The sequence below is a fragment of the Lolium rigidum genome, chromosome 1 (assembly GCF_022539505.1).
Source record: "Lolium rigidum isolate FL_2022 chromosome 1, APGP_CSIRO_Lrig_0.1, whole genome shotgun sequence".
In the NCBI taxonomy this organism is placed as follows: Eukaryota; Viridiplantae; Streptophyta; class Magnoliopsida; order Poales; family Poaceae; genus Lolium; species Lolium rigidum.
Genome location: NC_061508.1, coordinates 158,801,388 through 158,827,191, shown reverse-complemented (window position 1 = coordinate 158,827,191; position 25,804 = coordinate 158,801,388). Strand labels below are relative to the sequence as shown.

Here is a 25,804-nt window from a genome sequence, read left to right as displayed (position 1 = left end):
TAAAGTCACAAGCCTTGGCTGATTTCCTGGTTGATTGGGCGGAAATGCAATACAAGCCGCCGGAACAAAAAATAGAGTATTGGAAGATGCACTTTGATGGATCCAAACTCAAAGAGGGTCTGGGTGCCGGTGTGGTACTCACTTCACCTAAGGGAGATCACCTTCGGTATGTTCTGCAAGTACATTTTAGGGCATCGAACAATGTCGCTGAGTATGAGGCTCTGATCCATGGACTCAAGGTCGCAAAAGAAATCGGGGCACACCGGATTGCTACGGTGACTCGGATCTGGTGGTGCAGCAATGTTCCGGAGATTGGGACGCAAAAGATGCCAACATGGCCTCGTACCGGTTTCATGTGCAAAAGATTGCCGGATTCTTTGAAGGATGCGAGTTTCATCATGTACCGCGGGCGGAAAACGAAGCCGTGGATGCTTTATCCAAGTTGGGCTCGTCCAGGCAAGAAATTCCTCCCGGAATAGCTTTGGCTCACTTAAGGATACCATCAATCATACCAAGTCCGGAATCCGAATCAATTTTCGTACCGGAATCACATGTTGTGCCAATGGATGTTGACAAAGGAAGCACGGGGACTGTTCCGGCAAATCCGGGGACTTCGGAATCGAAATCGGAGGAAGCTATGCTGGTGGATAGCATGGAGATAGATGTACCGGTGTTTACGGTTCGTGAAGCACCAACTTGGGTTGAACCTATTAAGGAATTCCTGATCAACGGCACCCTGCCGGTTGACGAAACTGAATCAAGGAGGATCCAGAGGAGATCCAAGGCCTATACCATCATCAACGGTAAGGTGTACAAGAGAAGTGTTACCGGTGTCCTTCAAAGATGTGTGGAACCGGAAGAGGGAAAAGAGATGCTGGTGGAAATTCACCAAGGCGAATGCGGGCACCACGCCTCTTCCAGGGCGCTGGTGGCAAAAGTGTTCCGGCATGGGTTCTACTGGCCCACCGCACTGGAAGATGCCGAGGATCTGGTACGGAAATGCAACGGGTGCCAGTGGTACGCCAAGAAAAACCATACCCGGCATCCGGTCTGAAGACCATACCGTTAACTTGGCCATTCGCTGTTTGGTGCCTTGATATGGTTGGCCCATTCAAAACTGCAAGGGGAAGCATGACTCACATCCTAGTGATGGTGGATAAGTTCACCAAGTGGTTGGAAGTGAAACCTATCGCAAAATGTGATGGGCACACGGCGGTGAAGTTCTTGAAAGATGTTATCTTGCGGTATGGATACCCGCATAGCATTATCACTGACAATGGGACAAACTTTTCCCAAGGAGAATTCAAGCGATTCTGTGAGGATAACAACATCTGGTTGGATTTGTGTTCAGTGGCACACCCGCAAGGCAATGGCCAAGTAGAAAGAACAAATGCGCTGGTGCTTTCCGGTATCAAACCAAGGCTCATTGAACCACTCGAAAAGACACCGGGATGTTGGCTCGATGAGCTACCATCAGTGTTGTGGAGCATAAGAACGACTCCGAACCGGTCTACCGGATACACTCCATTCTTCATGGTCTATGGGGCAAAGGCCGTGATACCAACCGACATCATTCATGATTCACCAAGGGTTCAGCTCTATACCGAAGAAGAGGTAAAAGAGGCCCGAGAAAACGATGTGGACTTGCTCGAGGAAGCAAGAGAGCTGGCTTTGGCAAGAACAGCCATATACCAGCAAAACCTCAGCCGCTATCATAGCCGGAAGGTTAATCCGAGAGTGTTCCGGGAAGGGGACCTGGTGCTACGCCTAGTGCAGCGCACTGAGGGGCGCCACAAACTCTCACCTCTGTGGGAAGGGCCATTCATTGTGAGCAAGGCTCTGCACAATGATGCCTACTACTTGATCGATGCACATGAATCAAAGAAAGGAAAGGCGGACAGGTCCGGAGATGAAACCAAGCGTCCATGGAACATAGCTTTGCTGCGTCCTTTCTATTCCTGAAGATGTGCTGTAAGGATTTCCTTTTTTGTACCTTATTTGCTATGAATAAAAGATACCGGCACCTCAAGTGAGACTCGGGGACTGCCTCTACCGGAATTGCATGCAACATGTTTATTTTTTCAGTATACCGGTTTACTTGTTGGACAATATCTTTTCCGATCTAGTAACGTGCTAAACCTACCGGAGTCTTCGACTTGCTGATGTCCGAAACCCGGCTTCATGGCAAGCAAGATAAGCCGGAAGGACCCAAACACGTGAAAAATCCGAAGGGGAATTGGGAACAAGTAACCCGAAGAAAGTTTAACTAACCCCGGTTGTACCGGTTTTTTTTTTGAAAAATTTCAAATTTTTCTAAGTTCAAGAAAGTGCTTGCTTGGCAAAAGAACTTTGTGACTCATACGCCAAAAAACCCAGAGAGGTAGGCAGAGCCAAAGCAAAAGAACCAAGTGTGCATCAGATTGGATGCGGAAACAATTCCGGAATCTTCACTGTGCAAGATCAAAGCAAAACAACAAAGGCAAATTGCTAAGATAGCATATCAACATAACTTAATAAGTTACCAGTATATCATATAAGATACCGGCATAATGAAGTATAGCACAACCAAAAGAACTTCGAAGCATTGTTTTACATTAAACACCCCGGCACACCGGGGGAGAATTTAACGAACATTGTTTTAAGGCAACAGGTGTGGCAAGTAAACAAAGCAAGATACTTCAGGCAGCAGGAGCTTCCGGGGCTTGGTCTGGGACGACGTCGTCTTCTGGGGCCTCCTCCTCGTCCTCGCCGGCATCCTCCTCCTCCTCGTCATCAGATAGTTCATCTGCTAAGTCAGCAGGAGGAGGGATGAAGGTGCTGGTAGGAGCAGACTGGGCAATCCGGTACGCACGGTCTTGGCGCTTCACAGTCTTGGCGGGATCGGTGTCGGTAGGAGCACCGCCACGCAAGCTGTGGAGAGCGTCGAGGTCCAGCTCCTCGTACCAGGAGCAGGCAACGCGGAGCGCTACGTCAGCTCCAGCACGGGGAGATGAGCATCGCCATTCGCTGAACCTCTTGCCGGCGTCTTTAAGACGGTTGGAGAGGAGCGTCAGGTTTGCCGGTTGCGCTTCCCCGGGCCACAGGACCTTGAAGAGTTGCATGGCCACATCCGGCAGATCGACCAGATGCCGGTCCACACACCTCATGTGGGAGATCCGGGCGGCCAACGCGACAAGATGGTCGTAGGAGTCCCAGGGCGCATCCGGGTTGCTCAGAGATTGCTCGGCCCTCGCGCTCGCTACCTTCTTGAACGCGTGCGGCCGAGACTCCGGGAAGAGGTCTCGCAAGGAAAGAAAGGGAAAGAAAAAGGAACCGGCATAAGGATATACTGCCGGAAGATATAAGCATATAAGAAAAAAAGGAAAAGAAAAAAGGCTTACTGAGGGCCAGCATATCAGCTTGAATGACCAACCGGTCATATTCAGCCTGGTCCGTGGTAAGGGTGGCGTTCAGGGCTTGCGCCTCCTTCCGCAGCCGGGTCTCCTCCTCCAGCTCCTTCCGCAGCTGCGCGCTCGCATTAGTGAAATCCTTCAGCGATTCGTCCAGCTTGGTTTCAGCGGCAGCCTGGGCCTCCTTGAGCTCCCGCGCGTGCCGGAGTTCAGCTTGCACAAGCTTATCCTTCAGCTCAGAAGAGATTTTCTCTTGAGCGTCCAGGGCCTTGCGGTGCTCGAGGGCGAGCTGCTCCTTTTCAGCTGTAATCCAGAAGAACAAACGATTAGCAAAAAGAAACCGGTAGAATCAAAAGAGGAAAAATATAATGAGCAAGGGAATTGTACCTTTAAGCGCGGAAAGCTGGGTGGAGAGGTCCTCAGAGGAGGCTTCCAGAAGGGCAGCTGTACAAAGAACTTATGAATATACATTGTAAAAAGCAACCGGTACAGAAAGAGACCGGAAGATGGAAACTCACCTTGGCACTTGCTGTGGGCCTCGGAAAGGAACCGGTGCTCCCACAGAAGCTCCTCGAAGAGCTTCTTCCGGCTGTCCAGCGTGCCATGTTCAAGAAAGAGATTCCGGTAAGGCTATGCCGGCGTGTTATTTCTACAGAAGTTTCACTCTAAGAACTGCGTGCTCAACCCGAAACTCGGGGACTGGCTATGCCGGTTTTTTGTTTCAGAAAGTTTCGCGCTAAGAACTGCGTGCTCAACCCGAAACTCGGGGACTGGCTATGTCGGTTTTTTCTTTCAGAAAGTTTCGCGCTAAGAACTGCGTGCTCAACCCGAAACTCGGGGACTGGCTATGCCGGTTTTTTGTTTCAGAAAGTTTCGCGCTAAGAACTGCGTGCTCAACCCAAAACACGTTGACTGGCTATGCCGGTTTTTTGTTTCAAACAAAGTTTCGCGCTAAGAACTACGTACTTAACCCAAAACTCGGGGACTACGAGGATATATATATAAGTTAAGAGGTTGAAAACCGGCATTGTTGAGAGAGGAAAAAGTTTTGGATGTGGAACTTACCACCACGTTGCCGCTGACGTCGTGCCACGCAAGGTCAAACTCCTTGACGGCGCGTTTAAGCTGGCTCAGGTGTTGGGCTGAGCTCCGCGGGCCGGAAGGGTCAGCAACCGGTAGCTTCTCCTTGCTCAAGCCGCGGGTGGCCGGGGACAAGTCCGCCAGGTTCCACTTCTCAGCGTACGCCTGCAGCGGGCCCAGGCTGACCTCGCCACGGCTAAGCTCAGTAATCCGGCCCAGCTGAGCTGAGGCCTTCTCACTGGCTGTAACGGCAGCGCGGCCGGCGTGCAGCGTCAGTGCCTACGAGCCGGAAGGGGGCGCCGTCGCAGCTGTGACCACCGCAGCAAGTTGTTGGGCGGTAAGAGGGGCGCCTCCCCGGTGAGCTGGCTTGCCGGTTGAGACTGCCGGAGGAGGTGCTGGCGCGTCCTTGGATGGCGCAGGACCTTCCGGTGCTTCCTTTGCCGGTGGAGAGCTTGCCGGCGCGGAAGTTTCCGGCACGGTCTTGGCAGGGGAGGCAGCGGCCTTCTTTTTCTTCTTCTTGGGAGAAGGGGGAACCGAAGGTTCCGCCCGCTCCGCTTCTTCGTTTCCGGCGCCGATGTTGCTGGCGCCGGTGTCTTCGGTGTCTGGAGGGGAAAAGAAGTCCTCCTCCGCGCGGTGATGAGAAGTATCAGGGGCCGCGCGCCCCGCACTTGTGTTGCCTCCCAGAGGGGAGGCTGAAGATTTGCCGGTACCAGATGGTACCGGCTTGACCGAGGAGGAGGGTAAGTCCCGGTAGCACCGGCAGGAGCTTCCGGCGGCATGCCCGGTGCGCTCTCGGTGAGGCTCGGAGCAGGCCCGAGAAAGAAAAAGAGAAAGAAACTTAGAAGAAGCAATGAGGCAGGGAAAAACACAAGCAAAAGACAGAAAAGCAAAGGAACCAGAAGCTTACCCGCTGGCAACCGGCATCTGGCTGCGGTACCGCTTCGTGCTGTAGGGCTTGCCACCGCCACCTTTCTTGGAGCGCTTGGCGGGCGGAGCTTCGCTGGGGCCGGCCTCAGGCGCCGGAGCCTTGTTCTTGCGCCCCCGAGAGGCCAAGTTGTCCAGGAACTCCTGGCCAACTTCGACTTGTAGAGGATCCGCGCGCTCCACGACCTGGGGGTTGGCGTCGGCTGAGGCATGATCTACAAAGAAACAACTTATAAGGAAATGGGAGAACAAAGTACCTTGAGGATAGTGACCTCGTCGTCAGAACCGGAGTCATTGGCCGGACGAGGAATGGAGAAGCTACCGGGGCGCGAGGTGTGAGTCTGGCCCATCTTGGAGCTCTTGGAGACGTATGGGTCCGGGTCCACCGTGTCCAACCGGTTCTTTCGGCAAGGTTTGCGTACCTCAGCAGCGATGCGAGGAAGCGTTCACAGGCCTGAAAGAGCAGAAGAAAGCAAGTTAGGAACATGTCAAATAGTTGCCGGAAACGTCAGCCCGGTTCCCCAAGCCCTTACTTCGTCGGAAGGAGGATTTTTAAAGCTCAGGGGGCGAAGGCCCCAGGACCAGTCTGCCGGTATGTCGGTTTGGCAAATCTATTTGGCCTTGCGAACCACATCAGACTTGCTCAGTCCGAAGCTGGTGATCCTAGTTGGATCCCAGCGGCCGCTCATCTGGCCCATCTTGTGAATCCGGCGTTGCAGAGGCAGAACCCGGCGCGAAATAAACGCGCGGATAATGTCGTCAGAACAGATGTTGGTATCTTTGTTTAGTTGCTCCATAAACCGGACGATCCGGTTGGTCCCGATATGGGTGTTCCCCGTGTTGTGCCTCCATTTGGCTCGCGAAGGCAATCCAGGAACGTAAGTCGGGAGATTAATAAAATCGGCGGTGCCAGTGTTCTTGACATAGAAGAAAGTTTCTTGCAATGCCCGGCATGACTCCAAGCCGGAGAACTTGTAGAAGGGGCTCCCCTGGCGCGCAGTAACGATGCAGGAGCCGCATTGAACCGGCGGCTTGGGCTTGGGAATGTTTTTGCCCTGGATCGAGTTGATCCGAAGGGTGAAGAAACGAGAGAAAGCCTCGATTGTGGGCAGGAGGCCAACATAGGCCTCCATGAAGGAAACGTAGCAAGAAAGGTAGAAGATGGCATTGCCAGGCAGATGATGAGGTTGGAGCTCGAAGAAATCTAAGAACCGGCGGAAAAAATCCGATGCCGGTAGGCCGAAGCCGCGCTCAAAATGAGTGGCAAAGACCACTATTTCCCCCTCCAGCGGCACCGGCTCCAGCTCGTCGCCTGGAATCCGACAGGCCACCTCTGCTGGTATCCTACGAGAATGGTACAACCAATCAATCTCCGGCTGCTTCACGTCTGAGCCTTTCCAGGCTCCGCGGGTGTATGCGGTTAAGTCCACGCCGGGATCTTGGCGGGAGCTGCTGGCCTCCTGACCCCTTTCGGTATCAGCTTCCGGAGCAGAGGAAGTAGTATCCATCTGGGCGAGATCCGTCGTGAGCCCGTCAGAAGCTTGGTCAACCGGAGTTTTCCCACCGGAAGGATCGGTGGAACTCTCGCTACGGTGGCTACTAGCACGGGACTCTGTCTCGTATTCCCCGGAAGACATTTTCCGGCTAAGTTCAAATATCTAGCTATAAACAGTTTTCCCCGGATCTATCCTCTCGCGAAGATCTACGAGTAAGAGAAAAAAAAGAAAAAAGGGGGTAAATACCCTACCGGCCCAAGAGCAATGCAACTAAAGGGGAGAGAAGAGATTCGTTTGCAAGACTAACCTGAGGCGGCGGAGGACGATGAAGGCGATGGCCACTGAAGCTTGGCAAGCTAGCGGTTGATGGCGACAAGCAGAGAGGAGGAAGAAGAGAGTACCGCAGCGGCGCTCAGGGCAGAAGGTGCGAGGAGGCAGTGAGGAATCTCAACGGGGCAGGGCCCTGCGGAGCGTCTTCGGCAGTTCGTCGGAGAATGGAGCTTCGGCGGCGAGCAGTGGTGAAGAGGAGCGCAAAGGGCAGAGGCTCTGGGTGCGCGAGGAGTTGCGAATGCGGGGAAGAAGAAGATGTGGAACCGCCGCGCCCTTAAATAGGGAGAGAGGTTCGTGGGCTGGCAACCACTGGGCCCGCGACGCTTCACCTCGGGGGCCGCCACATGGCACGGGACTACACGCGCGGAAAATAGGATCCCACAGGGAGGCCACACGGATCCGGAACGGTGGTGAAGATCCGGTGTGGCACATTAAATGCGGGCGCAGAAGCCGAAGGGAAGTGACCCCTGGCACTGGCGCGTCAGAAATAGTGCGCATGTCTCTGACAGGCACTGTACCCGAGATATTCTCGACTTCGCCGAGGAGACTTAATAACAAAGCTACCGGAAAAGACTGGTATGGAGAGAAAGGTTCGGCAGAGACGCCGGAAGATTTGAGCTGGTTTCCGGAAGAGTTAAACCGGTACGATAAGAAGTGGGAACCTGGCATGGTCTGTCGGATAGGATCCGTCGGACTATACCAGCTTCGGGGACTAATGTCGGGGGATGACCCCGGTATGCCAAAGGCTTGGCAAACTAGCCTTGTCTAGGCAGTTAATGTACCGGTTTAGAATTTATTCTGGATGACAAAGACAGTTGTGTAGCTAAGTGAAACTATACCGGTATCCCAGGAGGGGTATACCGGAATAGGCTATGAAGATACCGGAAGTACCGGCAAGGGCTACACTGTAGCACGTCGGCAAGCTGGTCAAAGATTCTCTCAAGAGCTAGAGGACAAAGATGAGCGAAGCACTTCAGCTTTAATCGAACCTCTGAGGCCAAAGCAGAAGATGACGTAAAAGGTACCGGAGGACGTCAGCGTCCCTGATTAAAGACATAACAGCGTCACCGGCTACCAAAGAGGCTTTGTAAAGTAGTTTGTCTAGTCAAAGATGTCATTAGGGTTTCCTAGGGTTTCTTCCCCTGTAAGCCACCCTCTCCCCTATATAAGGAGAGGGAGCACACCCTATCACGGGTATGTCCAACCCTGTACGTTATAACCTGTAATCTCATCTGATCATGGAATGGAGAGATCCAGAGTTGAGCTAGTTCTTGTGTTCTTCTTCTTCAACCTCTGGCCAAGCGCTAGTTCATAAAGAGAGCTTCCGGTAATCCATCCGGAGTTCATCACCGTATAACCAAAACCCTCTCCCGAATTCTCTAGCGCACGTTCGGGCCCAACTCAAACCATCCTATAGCATCTATCTGTTCACCACGACGACAGATACCTATAAAAGCATCATGCTAAAGAAAATATTAACTAAGAATGCCTTTTTTTTCAGATCTCGTCCTTGGCAATACATCAAGTAATACGGTGCGTATTACACCACAAGCACCTATCCAGCGGATGGGGATTCAGTGACTGGCTGTCACGCCGTAACTGACCATGACATCCGCCGGACATTCTACATCCAGCGGTCTCCAATCAATTGATCCAAAAAAATTGTAAATTTGTCTTTTTTGCTGCGTTCAAAATATAAAGTATTTTTGATTGAAATTTTTTCATATTTACAACATGATTCGTTGGTAATATGTACATTTTTTATTTTAAATTTTTTGATGATTTTGAAAACGAAAATTCAAAATCATCAAAAAAATTAAAATAAAAATGTACATATTGCCAACGAATCATGTTGTAACTATGAAAAAATTTCACTCAAAAATACTTTGTATTTTGAACGCAGCAAAAAGGACAAATTTGCAAAATTTTCGAATCAATTGATTGGCGACCGTAGAATGTCGGGCGGATGCCATGGCAGTTAAACCCCATCCCTATCCAGCCTAGCGGCAAGATCCAGTGTCCCAACTTTTTTTTTTTTGAACTTGCAACTTTATTGAATAATAACACGATCATCTACTAATACAATACAGGAATGAAAAAACTAGGAGGCACATCTAACCAAACCTCCCCTAGACCCTGACTAGCACCATGGCGAGCAAGCGCGTGTGCGGCTCCGTTGGCTTCTCGCGGACAGTGTCTGATTGTTACCATGCCAAGCGAGGCTAATAGCTGCCGGCAGTCGCCGCACCCGTTCCTCTGAACTCGGAAGGATTCAGAACAGCTTCCACAACCTCCAAAGAATCCGACTCTACTGAAAGAAAATGACAGCCGAGCTCCTCGGCGAGTTGTAATCCAGCTAGAAGGGCTGCAGCTTCCATAGAACCCACATCGATAGCGTGATCATTTGAATCACAACACGCCGCGATGAAATTACCTCCTGAATCTCTAAGGATGGCACCAGTTCCTCCAAGCCCCGAGTCCGGCATAAAAGAAGCATCAACATTCAGTTTCAAGACTCCTGGTGCAGGTTTCTGCCAAATTTTGATTCGATTTACATTGCCTTTCTCCTGTAACTTGAGGGAGTTTGCAAGTATAGCCATAATGTTTATAACACATATCTCTGGATTAGGGACTGGCTCTTTATTTTTGATTTGTCTTCAGGACAAATATATCAGCACGCAATCATTGTTGTAGCTGCCACGTTTTGCACTGTACATGGAATTCCTCCTGGTTTAGATGAACAGAGAAGTTCCTCAAGTACCACTGAGCCTGATCGATCCATCTCCAGGGCTGCTCTCACACATTCCAGGAGTCCTAGGCCTTTCCATATCTCTTGTGCCCTTGAGCACTTGAAGAGCATGTGATTAAGATCTTCAGCATTAACTAGACAAACTGAACAATTAACTGAATTCCCAATATGCCTATTCGCCAATGTACATAAACATGGAATGATACCATGCAATGCACGCCAGCAAAATATTTGAATTTTCCTTGAAACCGGTGTTTTCCAAATTAATTTCCAAACTTCATGAGGTGAGGCTTGGTCAGATCCGTCCCTCCTTTGAGCTCTCCTTCTATATTCTGCTCTCCACTCAATATGGTATGCAGATTTCACCGAGAAACAACCAGACTTGTTAAAATGCCATGCAACAAAGTCAGGCTGTCCAAAGTTCGGTAAGGGGATCTGCAAGATGCGTTCCACATCCCCCAACCTGAAATTGTCACGAATCAACACCTCATCCCACTTGCCTGTTGTTGGATCAATTAAATCATGAACCTTTGACAACAGAATGGATCCTCTCGGTGTTAGAATTTTCCGAGTAGGACTAGATGGTATCCACTGATCCGACCAAATGTCGATAGTTGCACCATCTCCTGGCCTCCAAATACAGCCTCTCTTAAACGTCTTCAACCCTGACATAATACTCCTCCATGTAAAAGATGATTTCTTCTTTAACACCGCATTAACAAGATTTCCATCAGGGTAGTACTTTGCTCTAAGGACCTGCGCACAAAGAGAGTCAGGATCACTTAGGAGACGCCAGCACTGCTTTGCAAGCATAGCTTGATTGAAGCAATGCAGATCACGAAATCCCATTCCTCCTTCAGATTTAGGGATACTCATTTTCCACCAGGCCATCCAGTGCATTTTCCTCCTGGAAGCCGTATCGCCCCACCAAAATCTAGCAATCGAATTACAATTTTCTTTACATATCTGCTTTGGTAAACTGAACACTGACATGGCATAGGCCGGGATAGCCTGTGCCACTGCCTTCAGTAGAATTTCCTTTCCTCCCGTCGAAAGTAATTTCTCATTCCATCCATTTATCAGCATACACACCCTCTCGATCAAGTGTTTAAAGCAGTCGCTGCGATCAGCACCCACAAGCGACGGTAAACCCAAATATTTGTCACTTAGAGATTCAGTAACAATATTTAACTTCTCACAAACCTCTTCTCTGATCGGACCCTCAGTGTTAGGGCTAAAGAAGATGCTTGACTTCGCATCACTAACAAGTTGGCCTGAACTTGCACAATATAAATCTAGAGCATTGCGGAGAGCTGTGGCGTTGGACATATCAGCTTTCATCAGGATTAGAGAATCATCGGCGAAAACAAGATGTGAAACCGACGGTGCCCCCCGGCACACCCTAATCCCTTGAATACCACCAGACACCTCTTCATGCAATAGTAAACTGGATAAACCCTCAGCACATATCAGGAACAAATACGGTGAGAGCGGATCGCTCTGTCTAATCCCTCTTGTAGGAGAGAAAGACTCAGTCTCTTCAGATTGAACCAGATACGATAATTCACAGAAGTGACACACGACATAATGAGATTGACCCAACCCTGGTTGAAGCCCAGTCTCAGCATCATATCCCGTAGAAAACCCCATTCTACTCGATCATATGCCTTGTGCATGTCCAGTTTTACTGCACAAGTTCCGTTCTTTCCTTGCCTCTTGTTCTTTATAGCATGGAAACACTCATACGCCACCAAGATGTTGTCCGTAATCAATCTCCCGGGCACAAATGCACTTTGTGTTACTGATATAATCTCTGGTAACAGAGCTTTCAGCCGTTTGGATAAGATCTTGGCGATGACTTTGTAAATCACATTACACAAACTTATTGGACGGAATTGTGTAATCAGTTCCGGACTTGTCACTTTAGGGATTAGTACTATAGCTGTTTCATTCCAGCCTTCTGGGATCATTCCCGTATTCAGTGCTTGAAGCACTTCATGAGTCACTTGGTCGCCCACGACTGACCAGAATTTTTTGAAAAAGACAGCGTGAAGACCGTCAGTCCCTGGTGCCTTATAATCTCCATACTGAACATGGCAGTTTTTACCTCTTCCGCAGTGTAGGGCTTCAAGAGGGCCTCATTCATTTCATTTGTAACTCTAGGATGAACACGCTCAAGCAATCTTGCATCTGTTTGTTGTATCTCTGACTCAAACAGCGTACCAAAGTAATTTTGTATCATGGGTCCTAAAGCCTCATTCCCTTCCTTCCATTCATCATTTTCATCCTTCAATTTCAGGATAGTATTCCTCTTCCGACGTGCCTTCGCAAAGTTGTGAAAGAACGTCGTATTCCGATCACCTTGCATAAGCCAATTAGCTCGGCTTCTCTGCATGTAATGCATTTCCTCTTGCTCTAGAGCAATCTCAATTTTCCTTGTAATCTCAGTCTGCCGTTGCGCCGAGTATGAATTCATCGGCCCACTCATAAGCTGATCAAGTTCTTTAGTAAGTTCCTTGATTTTTTTCCTCGGTGCTTTCAGGACTTTACTGTCCCATTCATGTAGCTCCGAGTGTACCGCGTGCAGTTTTGAAGCAACAGAAGCATCTGGATGTGCATGCTCCCAGGCCGTTGCAACTACCTCGCCAACCTTTTCTTCTTTCAACCATCTCCCTTCAAATCTACGTCTTCTGTTAGAGTTAACAGAATTAGTAGCATAGGTTTCTGTGTCCACCATGATAGGTCGATGATCAGAGCCCCTCATGGTTAGATTATGCACGCCAGTATGTGGAAATATTGCTGACCAACCCGCGTTCCCGACTGCTCTGTCTAAGCGCTCACGAAGCGCACCTCGTTTCCATGTAAACATGTTTCCAATATAGCCAAGATCTTCTAATCCACAATCAGAGAGACAATCTCGGAAATCTTGCATGTATGACTGCGGTCTTGGAGCGCCGCCTTCTTTTTCTGTTGAGATCAAAATCTCATTCATATCACCCAGAATGAGCCACGGCAAGTTAGCCTGCCCATGTAAATCACGGATATAACGCCACGTTTGGTGTTTGTGGCGCCAAACCGATTCTCCATACAACCCCGTCAGATGCCAATCTCCGTCCGGGGTACCACTTCGTACTAACACATCAATGTAGTTAGTATGCCGATACATCAGGTCAATCTGAATGTGTTGGTGCCACAACAACATTAGACCACCCGAGCGACCATCACTTCGCACCACAAACTTGTGTGCAAAGCCTAACTTCAGGCGCAGCCTTTCTCCACTCACATCATCCAAATGGGTTTCAGAGAGGAACGAACGTCTGGCCTGTGTTGCCTCAGGATACCCTGAAGCGATCGAACTGCCGAGGGTGCGAACAACCCCTGGCAGTTCCGACTTAAGATTTTCATTGCTCTTAGCGGTACTCCTCGGGGGAGCCCGCCAATTCAGTAGATGCAATGTCCATAGTATTGCCCTCAGTGGCCTTATGTTTTTTTGCAGCTTGTACTTTTTGGGGAGTTGATTGCTGAGAGGCAGATTCCTCCACTCTGTCAGACTCGTGTGTAACATGTTCCGCTGCAGTGATCCTTAGCGTATCTTTTACCGGAGTACCATCCCGGTTCTGCACCAGCCTTTTCTTTGCTTGCCTTCGATCAGTTTCTCCTAAGTTTGTCCTGAATGAACGATCATCCTCCTCCATCACATCAGGAGCCCTTCCATAGGTGTTGCTTCTCCCTCCTCCTCCACGCCTCCCTCTACCACGAAAGGAGCTAGACTGGGGGCGTGAAACAAACTCTTTTCTTGGTTGGAACCAGAAATCCTCAGCAGGCACCATCATAAAATTTCCATACTGGGATGTTGTTGGGTCATGAGTACCATCGCCACACTGATCAGCGATATGACCTATCACACCACAGTTATCACAAAATATGGGCATCTTTTCATACAGCACACGGAATTTCTGCGGCCCTGTCTCTGCATTCACACTTCCTGTTACAAAGCGAAACAGTGGTTTCGAGATTGGAATTTTTACATAAACTCGAACATACTTGACGTAATTTACGCCATTGCTTCCCAGTTCTACCTCCAGAACTGTTCCCATCTTCCCTGCCATCACCGTAGCTACAGCCTTATTACGGATTAGATCAGGTAGACCCATGATCCTCACCCAAACACGAATAGAGTCTAGGGGAATAGCCTCAGTGTTCGTCAGCCCATCATATTCCTCAATAATCACAGCTTTGCGTCGAAAAAGCCAAGGCCCTCCGTGCATCGCCGTCTTCCAATCACCAGAACACTTGAATTGTGCAGTGAAAGTGAAATCATCAATTGATCGGAAAGTTACCTCGTTCGCCAGATCCCAAGCACTCTGCATCGCTGCATAGAACGCTGTGTGGCTAAACATGGTCGTCATGCATACTACTGCCCATCTAGATCCAGTTTGAGTTTTTTCAATCAGACCGGAGAGATCCACTGCATCACCCTCCTCCTCCGTGATCTGGAGGCGACTGAGCATATCATCAATGTTTTCCTTCGCTTCCGAGGTACCCGCCTCGTTCTTCTCCGCAGCAGCCGTAGATGTGGCGGCTGCCCCGTTTGCTGTTCCATGTTCATCCATGCTGCGAGGTGAGACTGCCCCCGCCATCGGCCCAGAGAAGATCAGAATCTCTTCTAACCCCTTCGACGTCGATCGGGAGGAGATCTCCGAGACCTTGGTCGTCCTGGTGTACTCCTCCGTTGTCGCCGCAGGAGGAAGAGGAAACCCTAAAATGAAAGGGTAATTCCCCCCGATTAAGTGCCTTCCAGTGTCCCAACTTTCGCTTATTTATCTTCTGCGCTTCACAGATAGGCCGGCCCACAACCACGCGCCCTTCTTCAAAACGAAGGCTCCACAGCGCGCGTGCGCTAGCGAGTCTTTTCCCACAGCTGGTCGGGCGGTCCTGTGTACCGGTCTAGGTTGGGTTTTCTTTTTCCTATGGGTAATAAATTGGAGTTTAAAAACTAAAGCATAGAGATTTATTTTTTCAAAAATATTACTCCCTTCAATTTAAATTAATTGACTTAACTTTGTTCATATATGTTTATTTACTAAATACATATGTGTTTAAACAAAATTAAGTCAATTAATATGAACTAGAGGGAATAGATTCATAGTTTACAAAAGATACGGAAGTATAAAAATAAAAGCTTACATTTGTAAAAAAAATTACAAAATATTGACTAATTCGAGCAACTTTTGGCTTCCCTATTAAATGAGGCATTGAATGTTGGTTGTTGGGCCAGCCCATTTTATTTTTTCTTCTGTTTTTCCGTTTTTGGTTTTCTCTTCCCTTTTTCTTTTATGTTGCCATGTTTTTTTTTTCTTTTACAATATTTTTTAATATCTAAACATTTTCTAAAAAGCTTCTATCTAATAGAAGGTTGTATTTCAAAAGAAAATATGGACGTACATTAAACGTTATAAGCTGACACACAAAGTAATATCACTACACATAAACTAATGAAGCGCTGACACACAAAGTAATATCACTACACATAAACTAATGAAGCGCACTCCTCGCCCAGTAGATCGGTAAGGACGCCAGGCGGGGTGAAACCAAAATTGAACCCTGCGGTGTCAGTGGCCTTAGGTGACACCGCCCCCCATGTCGCCGCATTTCCTTCCAACAAGGAAGCACCGACCCTCTTTCTCCTCGTCAGTCGCACCGTATGTGGCTGCAATGCAACAACAGGCAATGTCAGCGCATCAAGAAAAGATGTGACGGTCCAAGCAGTGCATCTGCTTAGGTAGAAAAAGGCCATCCAAATTGCAACTCGCTCTGTTCTATAGTTTTTATCGTAATTTTAGTCTAAATTTAAACTAAAATCACGATAAAAAATTATAGAACAAAGTATGTAATAGTTGTACTCCCTCCGGTTCTAAATACTTATCGCAGATTTAACAAATCTAGACTCATCTAGTTTATATTTTGCCTGTAGTTGTGACAACTATTTAAAGCCGGGGGGAGTATTGGAGGGTGTATGTGTTGTTTATTGTACTTCCCTCCTCAACTTGGGATATCTTTGCTGGTTCCCTTCTATCTTGCCCTGCTCCACGATGCATACATCACAATCAACATATTTGGGTGAATGTGACATCGAAACTGCGACCAAACAATGGAAATTATCAATATCAGTCGAAATTAGGCTCCTTTCTGACGAACCTTCAGCTTAAAATAAACATTTTCTAAAATTTTAGACTTTTTTCTCATACCACCAAAAAGCCGGCGCCGGCAATAAGGCTCGGAAGGTACCACCGGATCAGTTGGCGGTAGCAGTCTACCACCATGGCGTCCATGCTTCCAAAGGCCTCGGCGAAAGCCTCTACAACTAGAGTGTAGTGGTAGAAAAAAAAAGAGCAGTCAGATCCGACTATAATTTCTAAAAGAGGCCATTTTGTGTTGAAGTTTGAAACAACGGTCAAACTAGCCAAAACAGCCTCGAAATATTTACTGGAGAAGACTAGCCACAATGAAAGTATCATAAGTAGTATCATGCATGACATGTTGGCAAAAATCTGATGTGGCACACCAATTAATGAGGTAAGAGATGAAAGTGGTATCATAATATGATACCATATCATAGCACGTAAAACAAGAAAACTTACTGGCAAACATATCATGCACACAGATTTGCATTGAGATTCTACAAAACATTAAATATGATAATACTATGATACTATCTTATGATACTAGTGCATTGTGGAAGCAGTATCATAAACTTGTATCGTATGCATGATACTAGTGTATGATACTTTTCATTATGACTAGTCGAAGCAGATTACCTCCAAGCCGATGTTCACCGCTTATTACATTATTATTTTTACCAGGTGCGTCTTGGTCAGCGCACAAGCTGAAAAGTTAACCAGACCACGTCAAACCCAAGGTGAACCAGCAGAGAATCATCTAAACAAAACAGGCGAGTATTCGAGCACCTGCGTATGTACTTTCTTCCAGGGAGGTGGGGCCCGGGCCGTGAAAAAAGTAGATATGCTCGTTGTGGTGTGGTCTCCTCGCTCCATCTCTTTTCCTCAACGACCTGTTGTTAACAGACACACGTTGCGTCAGCAAAAGTTTTTCTGGCTGTAATATGTAAACAGAGATTTAAATATGAAGGCAGTGGCAGCGGTAAAAGCACTCGACGTCTACTTTCTTGTGTACGAAGGCATGGACCAACTGAGCGATTAGTGATTACTGCCAGGCTCATAGGATGTACTCCCTGCGTGCTGAACATGATATAGCTGATTTGACTAAATTTAAATATATCTACACATTAAATGGTCTCTAGATACACTTAATGTAGATAAATTTACGATATCTTTTCGATACAGAGAGAGCACTATAATACTATGATTCTTCTACTCCCTCCGATCCATATTACTTGCTACCCAAATAGACATATCTAAATGTGTCTAGATACAACTATATTAGTGTCAGATAATATGAATCAGAGGAAGTAATTGAATGAGCAGCTCTTTTCTGAAATTTTAAAAGAAGAATAGTGGAGCCCCAAGAGAACCCTTTCCGAGTGTAGAACTAGAGTTAATCATGAATTTAAAAAAAAAAACACTCTATGTTTCCCTAAGATGTTGTAAGATTAACAGCAAAAACATCACAACAAATAACTAGTGATGCATTCGCTTCTGACGAGAATATCGGCACTACGCTATACTAGTCGTCAAACTCTCACACGTCATTCTATCGTACACACAGTGAAGCAAAAAATTCTATCCTGCGTGTCTCTACAGTATAGACTAGCTACGCGCTTAAGCTGATCCAACGATCTAACAATGCCTAGAAAATATTTTCAACCGCGTCCCCTGACAGTGTGAATTATCATGAGGAATCCAAGAGAAATTACCACCGAGACAGACAAATATGGCGCGCCGATAACTTGTAGGTGGAGGAAAAAAACCCCAACTAAGCTAACCCTCTCCACCACGAGTGGAGCGGTGGCTGTCTGTCGGTCTCTGTCTTTCTCACTCTCCACCTAAGCTCCCCTGTCATTTCGTCTCTCTCGCTCGCGCGGCAGGGGCTGAGGATCGGCGAGGTCAGCCGCAAAAACCATCAGATCGGAGCACTGGGTATCTCTGCTGCAACGGTATCATACTCTGATTCTGCAACCATGATTTTGCAGAACTCTAACGGCGTCAGCTAAAGCAAAATAAAAATAAAAAAGGCTATACGTGGGTCAGCGCCGGCGAGGTTGCACAGCCGGTGGCTGGGGAAGGGGATTCTAAATAGGCGATACTGTCGTTTTTGATAGGTATATGGATAGGATAGGATATGAATCAGCGGAGCACCCTAGAGTCAATCACATAATACAAGATAAGCTCCTCTTGCTCCTTGATCTTGCAGTGAATTGACTGAACGATAGGATGTGAACCAGCCGGCCGAATCAATCACACTATACAAGGTTAGTATGTCACTCCTTGCTCTGAACTCTCTCCATCTGCTCCACCAAAGTGATCTCTTCAAAACTGGCTTTACTTTCGACAATTCGTCCCTGACCAACTAAATTGAGCAACCTACTCTGACACTCTCTGCAGCTCGGCTGCTGCATCAGGTCTCTTTGTCGTACCTTGATAACCATTGCACGGCTGCTGGGTCGAGGTTGGACAGCAAATGCTCCCACTTCTGTTGCCCGTGCAGCTAGTTTAGGGGTAGGAAACCTTGTTAGTTTCTCACGGATATATACTACTACCATACAAGTAACTGGAGAGCAAGGGTTTCGTTTCTTTCTACAAAACCAAACTATATACCTGAATGTAGCTCTGCAGAGCATCCTGCACTTCGGCCTGCAGTTGCTTCGTCTTGATTTCCTGTTGTACACGAGTACAGGTGAGTTTGAACATTTCGAGTTGCAGGGAAAGCAATTCAAGAAACAGAAGAAACCTCTTGCAGAGATTCAAGTGCTGCAATGGCAGCCTCCTTAACAATCCTATCTGAATCCGCTGTCCTACGGACCAACCCCATGAGGAACACCATGAACTGCTCATCTCCAGTAGTATGGCCAAGGCCCTACGCCAGAACAAATGAACAGCATAGCACCAGGTTAAGAAACACAGTTTTCCTGCCAAATGTCCTACATATGCAGAACATTATCTCAACATCACAAACCTTTTGCATGTATAAACCCACAAATCCTAGAGGTACATCCATCAACTACTACTACCAAGCACCACATCTTCTAGTTTCAAAAATTGTAAAACTATAAAACCTTGAGGGAAAGAAAGTTCTCAACAGATATGTGGATAGCACATACACACATGATGAGATCTGTTACCTCTATAATGAGCTTGCCACAGACTGAAATTGTCCGACAAGTACTAAACCGTACAAGAGAAAAATTGTCGTCAAGCGGTGGTATCAAGAGGGCCAAAATCTGCAATTGAATGAGATAACATCTCAGGAAAGGACGTCACTAAAAGCAAGCAACCCCATATAAGAAATAGGAGAAAAATATTAATGCCAAGATTCTAACGTATAACAGTCCAAAAAAATCAGTAAGCTTATGAAGAGAAACATTATCCTGCAGCAAACTAGTTACTGCATCAACAATGTTCAGTAAGCGTTTCTAACTAACCACATATTGAGAAGCAACTTCTTAGCTATGTTTTAGATGTTCCATGCGATAAGCTATTACTCAGGCAGTCAGGCAAATATGAATGCTTCTGAAAACAAAATTTAGGAATCATTTGGCATAACTGTAACAAAATGATTTTGGGGCAAGGCACACTTTCTTAATGAAGCTTTCATTGTCTATATACCATGACAGAGGACAGAAACGAATCGCCCTAGGCACAAACATACTGAGTACAAGACCGATTAATCATTAAAATACCTGCGAAAATCTTGGTTTGGTAACATGCGCCTTTGCTATAGCACCTATCGAAGCTACTGCTGCTTCCCTCTCCTTCCAGGCTCTATCATCCATCTGAGCCATCTTTGCCTGCAAAGTTGGCTGATTTATGATTATCCAAGTGACTAAAAGTCTGAAATAGAACACAACAAGAAATACTGTATCAAGCACCCACTATGACAGAAAGACAGATACATGCACTTGGCCAAGTCAATCATGCTGGGGATGATTTTGAAAACTGCCAGAATTTTAGGCATTTGATAAATAACGCAACTTTAGGGACTTTCAGGGTTTCTGAGCTATTTTTGTCTTAATAACAAGTTAAATTATTCCAGAAATTATGGGAGTTTTATTTTACATTTTTAAGTAAACATGTTTTTTTCCGCATTAGTACATAAAAGTAAAAGTGAATAAGTAAATGGACGAAATGTCATCATATGACATTGCATACTACACCACGAACCAATTTCCGGACAAGCTTTGGGTAGACCCCTCGAAAACTTCACAATATACAAGGATGTCTGGAGCTGATTTACCTAGGTCCTTAAATGATGTACCCTCAAAAACAGATAGGTTATTATTAAGAAACAAATTGCTACTCAATTGGTTGTGTGAGGAAGGGGTCCATTAACTACAGAAAGTGAAACTACTAACAAAGCTCATTGCATAAATATGATATAAAGTACAAGATAAAACAAAAGATAGAACACATCAAATTACTGTCTTCTAAGCAACCATTTACGCAAAGTCTTCTTCCAGTAGGAGTCTTCTCCATTATAAAATTGACTATCAGAAACACATTTATAACTAATAAACTTAATCTATTATCCAGAATATCATTTAAGAAGCATGGTCTATATTTATTGTGGGAACACAAGCCCATAGGGAGGACCTATACTCCTATAGGCTAAGCGTCTTCGAATAATAGATTTAAATACAATTGACTAACATGTCAAAGCAAATGAACACCATTTAAGATAAATCTACAGATATTATATTCATGATAGACTACAACATCAGAACTGCAGATGTTACCTCTATTAAGGACATGAATACCGGAAAAGCGTCATCCCAGAGGACACCGCAAATGCCAGTTAGACCAGCAGCACTACATATCCGCAAGTCCAAGGTGTATACATCATCAAGATTTTCCTGACAAAGAATGAAATTAGGCATGATTCATTCGGCAGCTTATAAATGATTTTTTATTTCTGAACTAGAATCATCTCCTGCAGTTTTAGATGCATGAAATCGAGAGGCATGGAAGCGGGGTTTCAGATAAATTTGCACACGTATCTATATATCATGTCAAGTAAAAAAAACACAAAACATAAACATGCAAAAAACCATGGTTTGAGTTGGCGTAACTGTAAAGCTTACTCTAATTGTCACTTCCTTTAGGGGGTGTAAATCCTGTCTTGTATCAAACGTCAAATTAGAGGCACGCAATACTTAATCATGCCCTTGTTCTCAGCTTCTTACATTGCTAGAAACTACTTTCAGGAACATAACCATAACTGAAACATGGAACATATTAAACTATTTACACACCTCGAAAACAGCATGTGAGCTATCTTCTTTGGTAAGGACCATGTTTTGCAGAAACGTCTACAAGAAGAAAAAAAAATGAAATATGATGTCAAAGTTTTGAAGCCAACCATGAGGTGTATCAATATTTGTTTAAATAAAGAAAATTGTATACTGTTATTAGATTTGGCAAAAACTCCTTCAACTCGCCATAAGGCCTGCTGTCATCACAATAGGCACACCTGAAAAGTTTACCCATGTTAAGTTTGATAAAACATTAAACATGATCCAAAACTTCTAGACGATACTTTATTTTGAATTTGAAGAATGACAAACTAATAATATGTGAGAATATAACTACTGAACCTACAAAACTGAAAAAATAGTAACAAGAAACTTGTGATAAGGGGCACCAAATAAGAATTAAAAAAATGATAATGCAAGGTTTGAATATCAAATATTGGTTTTGCCATGTTAGCAGAAAACATACCAGAACTGGCAGGCCTTCAGAGCAACTTCTTTGATTGAATCTTTCATAGCTTCGAGTTTTGATTCAATAATATTTTTTATGAGTAGCTGCAGTTTTGCTATGCAATGTCAAATCTCCAGTATAAGGAGCATAAGATACTGAGTGGCAGAAAAATCTATCGATAGAGGAGTATTAGCAAGGGTTATAGACCAACAACCAAATCAAGAACAATTGCTTTGTCCTAAGAACAGTTGTTTTGTGTTCGCATATGTAATGGTCAACTGGGTGATTTGGGACTATAATAATACAACTACAAATTTGAAGGCAAAGAAGGCGTTTCACAAAGGCATTACGAAGTTATGTGGTGGAGAACACAAAAAAATCAATGAAATGAAAAGGCGTAAGATATGTAATCCAAATGAACAGCAAAGAACATGATATTACCTTTGACCTTGATGGATGGACTTTAATGAGTTGACCCCAGGTTGAACAAACCTATCAAAGAAACAGGAATTAACAAGATAAAACACTGAACTATTTCCAGCAGCATTTCTAAACCACACATTACGATTTGCGCATGTCGACTAGGTAGATAATTCATACGGCATAGCAGAAAAAATACTCAGTTGTGCATTAGTTTTATTTAGATGTACCATGACCTTGTTTGTAAAAAACTACAAGAAAATTGTGTCTGTACAGGTAGTCTAATTCTCATGTTGAAATACCTTTTCTCGGACATCTGATGAAGTATCATTGAAGAGGTTGGATAACTGCTGAAGACATTCGTCCATGGATGTATCCAGGCTCTGCACATAATTTTAGATAATTATTCTCAGGATAAGCATGGTTACCACCGGGGGGGGGGGCTCTTACCCACGGCAGTGGAGAAAGCACAATACAGTTACTAACACATCCAAGCGCTAGTTTCCTAAGATTATCATGAGGGAACTTCATAAACTGGAAAAAAAAATGAATTGTGCATTAGAACAGAAAACCAGTTTGTACAAGCATTCATAGTGCCACACATGTGCATTCGGTTGAAATATAAAATCAGTTGTCATGAGGGGATAATGACCCTTTAGGAAATATACATAAGTTTTCACAGTAAAAATAAAATAAAGTCCACAGTTACAAGGTGTGCAAGTGCATTCACATAGGTAAATAGATTTAAATCAAACCTTCATTAAAATCGGTATGAATACATCGATAGGCCGTTTAGGCAAACCACGAACAGCTTCATTAAGATGTTCAGCACCAATCTCGGTGATCTGCCACAGAAAACAAACATGAAAACTTTACTCCCTCACGCTAGAGTTTATACGTACAACAAAAAAGTTCATGTATAGCAAGACTTATGCATATTACCTTGAGTAAAACATCAAGTGCATCTTCGTTTTTACAAATGTCCTGACTATTAATGCATTGGTATAGCTCCTTGAATAACTCCATCCACCCAGCAACTCTAATCCATTGAAAGAGAACAGCTATTGTTGTTCCGGCTGTGGATCTGATGGCCTTATTTTTTGTAGTTATGCACGGAAGGAGCTCAGACTTTATATAATGCGTGCATCCAGGACTAAGGCTGTCAAATTTCATCTGGACGTTGTTTGTCAGTACAAGACCAGCAGCTTGTCTTACTTGAACAGATAGCTCCTGGTTAGCAAAGATATTTCAGCAGGTGTCAGAAATATAATATATCCTAACCGGATCTACAATCCATCACCCAGGCTTTGATTTTTACAGAGTTCGTGCATGGCTTAACTCAGATAAGATGGGAAATTCAATTTAAACATCCTAGCATTGACCCCTGCATAAAATTCTAAAATATTCTTTCAAAAAAAAACTAGTAATTCAAGACAGAAATTCTGAAGTTGTAATTTGGCCTATCTTGCTGCCATGATTAAAAGATAGATATATTCCCATCAAAGGCACGGCTGTACCTAAACTCCTTAAAGCATACAAGAACATCAAGAGTGTGCACTAAAGTGGAGCAACCACCAGAAAAGTGTGTTGCTTCAGACCGAAACTGCATGCAGTAGGGGACGATAAGGGGAAAAAGGGAGAGGAGATGTGACCTCTTTGTGGGCGAGGATAAACACAAGGTAGCAGTGGAAGTCCTTCATCTTCTTATATTTACGCTGTTTCCACCAGAGGGGTTGGTCAGATCTGTCATTCAACATGAAGCAGATCTCGCTGAGCATTTTCTTCTTTGGTCTCCATATTCTTGCAACTTCTGCTGCTGCTATTTGGAGCTTCATTAGGAGTGGGATCACATAGGCTTCATCGTACTTTAGTATAGAAATATCACCAAATTTTCCGATTAAACCCCATGGATCATACTCATTTTTTCCCTCATTATAGATTTTATACTTGTGGTGTACCATCAACCGCTCGAAGAAAGTAACTTTTTCTGGTTCCAATACAAACATGAAACCTGCGCGGCTCAACGATGACCAGCTGTGGATTTCCTTCTCTTCTTCAACTTCCTCGAACGTGTCATATTTTAGTGTATCCTTGACCTTCCGCAGGTGTGATCTGATACGCCGCGGTTCAGCAAGCACAAGCATATTCCAGTTTAAAACTTTCTGAAAACCAGCACTATCTGAAGTAGTCTTCTTATCGGCGAGATTACTGTCTGAAGCCTTCTCTTGAGGGACTTCCTGAACATTACTAAGTGAAGCCTTCCCATTGAGGACTACCTTGCTGCCACTGGCTGAAGCCTTCTTTTTAGAGGTTCTCTGAATATCGTTGCCTGATGCCTTTTGATTAGTGGCTTTCTGAACATCCGGAAGTAAACCCTTTCTTTTCGGGACTCTCTGAACACCACCGGCTGAAGCCTCCTCTTTAGAGCATCTCTGAGTATCACTGCCTGATGCCTTTTCATTAGAGGCATTTTGAACTCCATTGACTGAACCCGCTTCATTAGGGGCTGATTCCATGTAGGCCAAGGGGAACTTGAGTAATTTGTTAAAAATGTGGCGCCACCAGTACTTCCCCATTATGACATTAACTCTGTCATGAAAACAGCAGATTCAGGGTTTACATAACTAGTGTTGCAATGAAGTACACAAAATATATCCAGGGGAAATTGCAATGACCATTGACAAACATGTTATTTTCTGTACTTTTAAATCCCACACATTTTACAGGATGAACAATTCAGTGTTTTTACCCTACTGATTATGCTTACCGGCCAATGATGTTATTAAAGGAGATGATTTGACTCTAAGTAACTTTTACTTTCAGGATGGCCCAGATAAAAATTTAGCAACACTAAATGCAACTCTGAAACTCGAGTGATGGCGTTGTGCAACAAACCAATGCAGCATGGAAGACTGAAAAATGCATAGCATGTTATGTTGCACCGATAGAATTGTAAATATTATGAGACAAAGAGCATTGATGCATACAATCTTCCATGGCTGGAACTGAAGGGTATTCTTATTCCCTTTATGAAGTCAGGAAGAATTTCATCGAGAAAGATAAACCATTGGCTTGGCTCAGTAGATCCTGCAGGTACAACACTGAAGGCTGAGAAGTAAAGACTCCATTCTTTAAATAGGCACCGGACAGTGCCCTTTGGATCCTCAATATCACTGATGATTTCAATTATATGGAGAGATTCCTGATCCAGGATTCTGGGTGGTGTGACAGGCGTTCCACCAAGAGACATGGATTGAACTTCCTTCATTCGGCGATAAAGTCTTTCAATCAGCTTGTTATATGATTTGTCACTGATGTCACCTATCCTGATTCGGAAAACTGGAACATCCTGTCCAGTGCAAAATCAGGTGAGCAATGGCGCTGATTTACGGGCATAAGAGAAATAAGAAGTATAAATAATGTGATTGTTCCACAAATCTAAACCGTTTTGACTGTAAACGATCTACAGCAGGTTGATGTTCTTTCACGCGTAAACTACTATTAAATGCTAAGGTAGGCATA

At 45.3% G+C, this 25,804-nt stretch overlaps 1 protein-coding gene across 1 annotated transcript; it reads right to left on the bottom strand.

Moving 5' to 3' along the window:
• Positions 1–15,456: 15,456 nt before the first annotated feature.
• Positions 15,457–25,495, bottom strand: LOC124653002 (transportin-1-like). Its single transcript, XM_047192054.1, has 20 exons — positions 25,270–25,495; positions 23,935–24,871; positions 23,225–23,512; positions 23,038–23,127; positions 22,733–22,816; positions 22,585–22,665; positions 22,304–22,354; positions 21,881–21,966; positions 21,566–21,632; positions 21,415–21,471; positions 21,244–21,276; positions 20,899–21,015; positions 19,846–19,953; positions 19,288–19,386; positions 18,897–19,022; positions 18,764–18,823; positions 16,937–17,040; positions 16,787–16,854; positions 16,217–16,332; positions 15,457–16,106 (listed from the first exon to the last, which is right to left on the bottom strand). Exons 2-20 carry the CDS (start codon positions 24,856–24,858, stop codon positions 16,041–16,043), a joined length of 2,625 nt encoding a protein of 874 aa, XP_047048010.1. The 5' UTR covers positions 24,859–24,871; positions 25,270–25,495; the 3' UTR covers positions 15,457–16,040.
• Positions 25,496–25,804: the final 309 nt, after the last annotated feature.

Excerpts from the sequence above, each read along its gene's own strand:
- LOC124653002 (XM_047192054.1), bottom strand. The coding sequence starts at position 24,858 with ATGGGGAAGTACTGGTGGCGCCACATTTTTAACAAATTACTCAAGTTC. Across the intron at positions 23,128-23,224 it reads CACTTGATGTTTTACTCAAG|ATCACCGAGATTGGTGCTGA; the intron begins GTAATATGCATA and ends TTTCTGTGGCAG. Across the intron at positions 21,633-21,880 it reads CTGAAGGCCTGCCAGTTCTG|GTGTGCCTATTGTGATGACA; the intron begins GTATGTTTTCTG and ends TAAACTTTTCAG.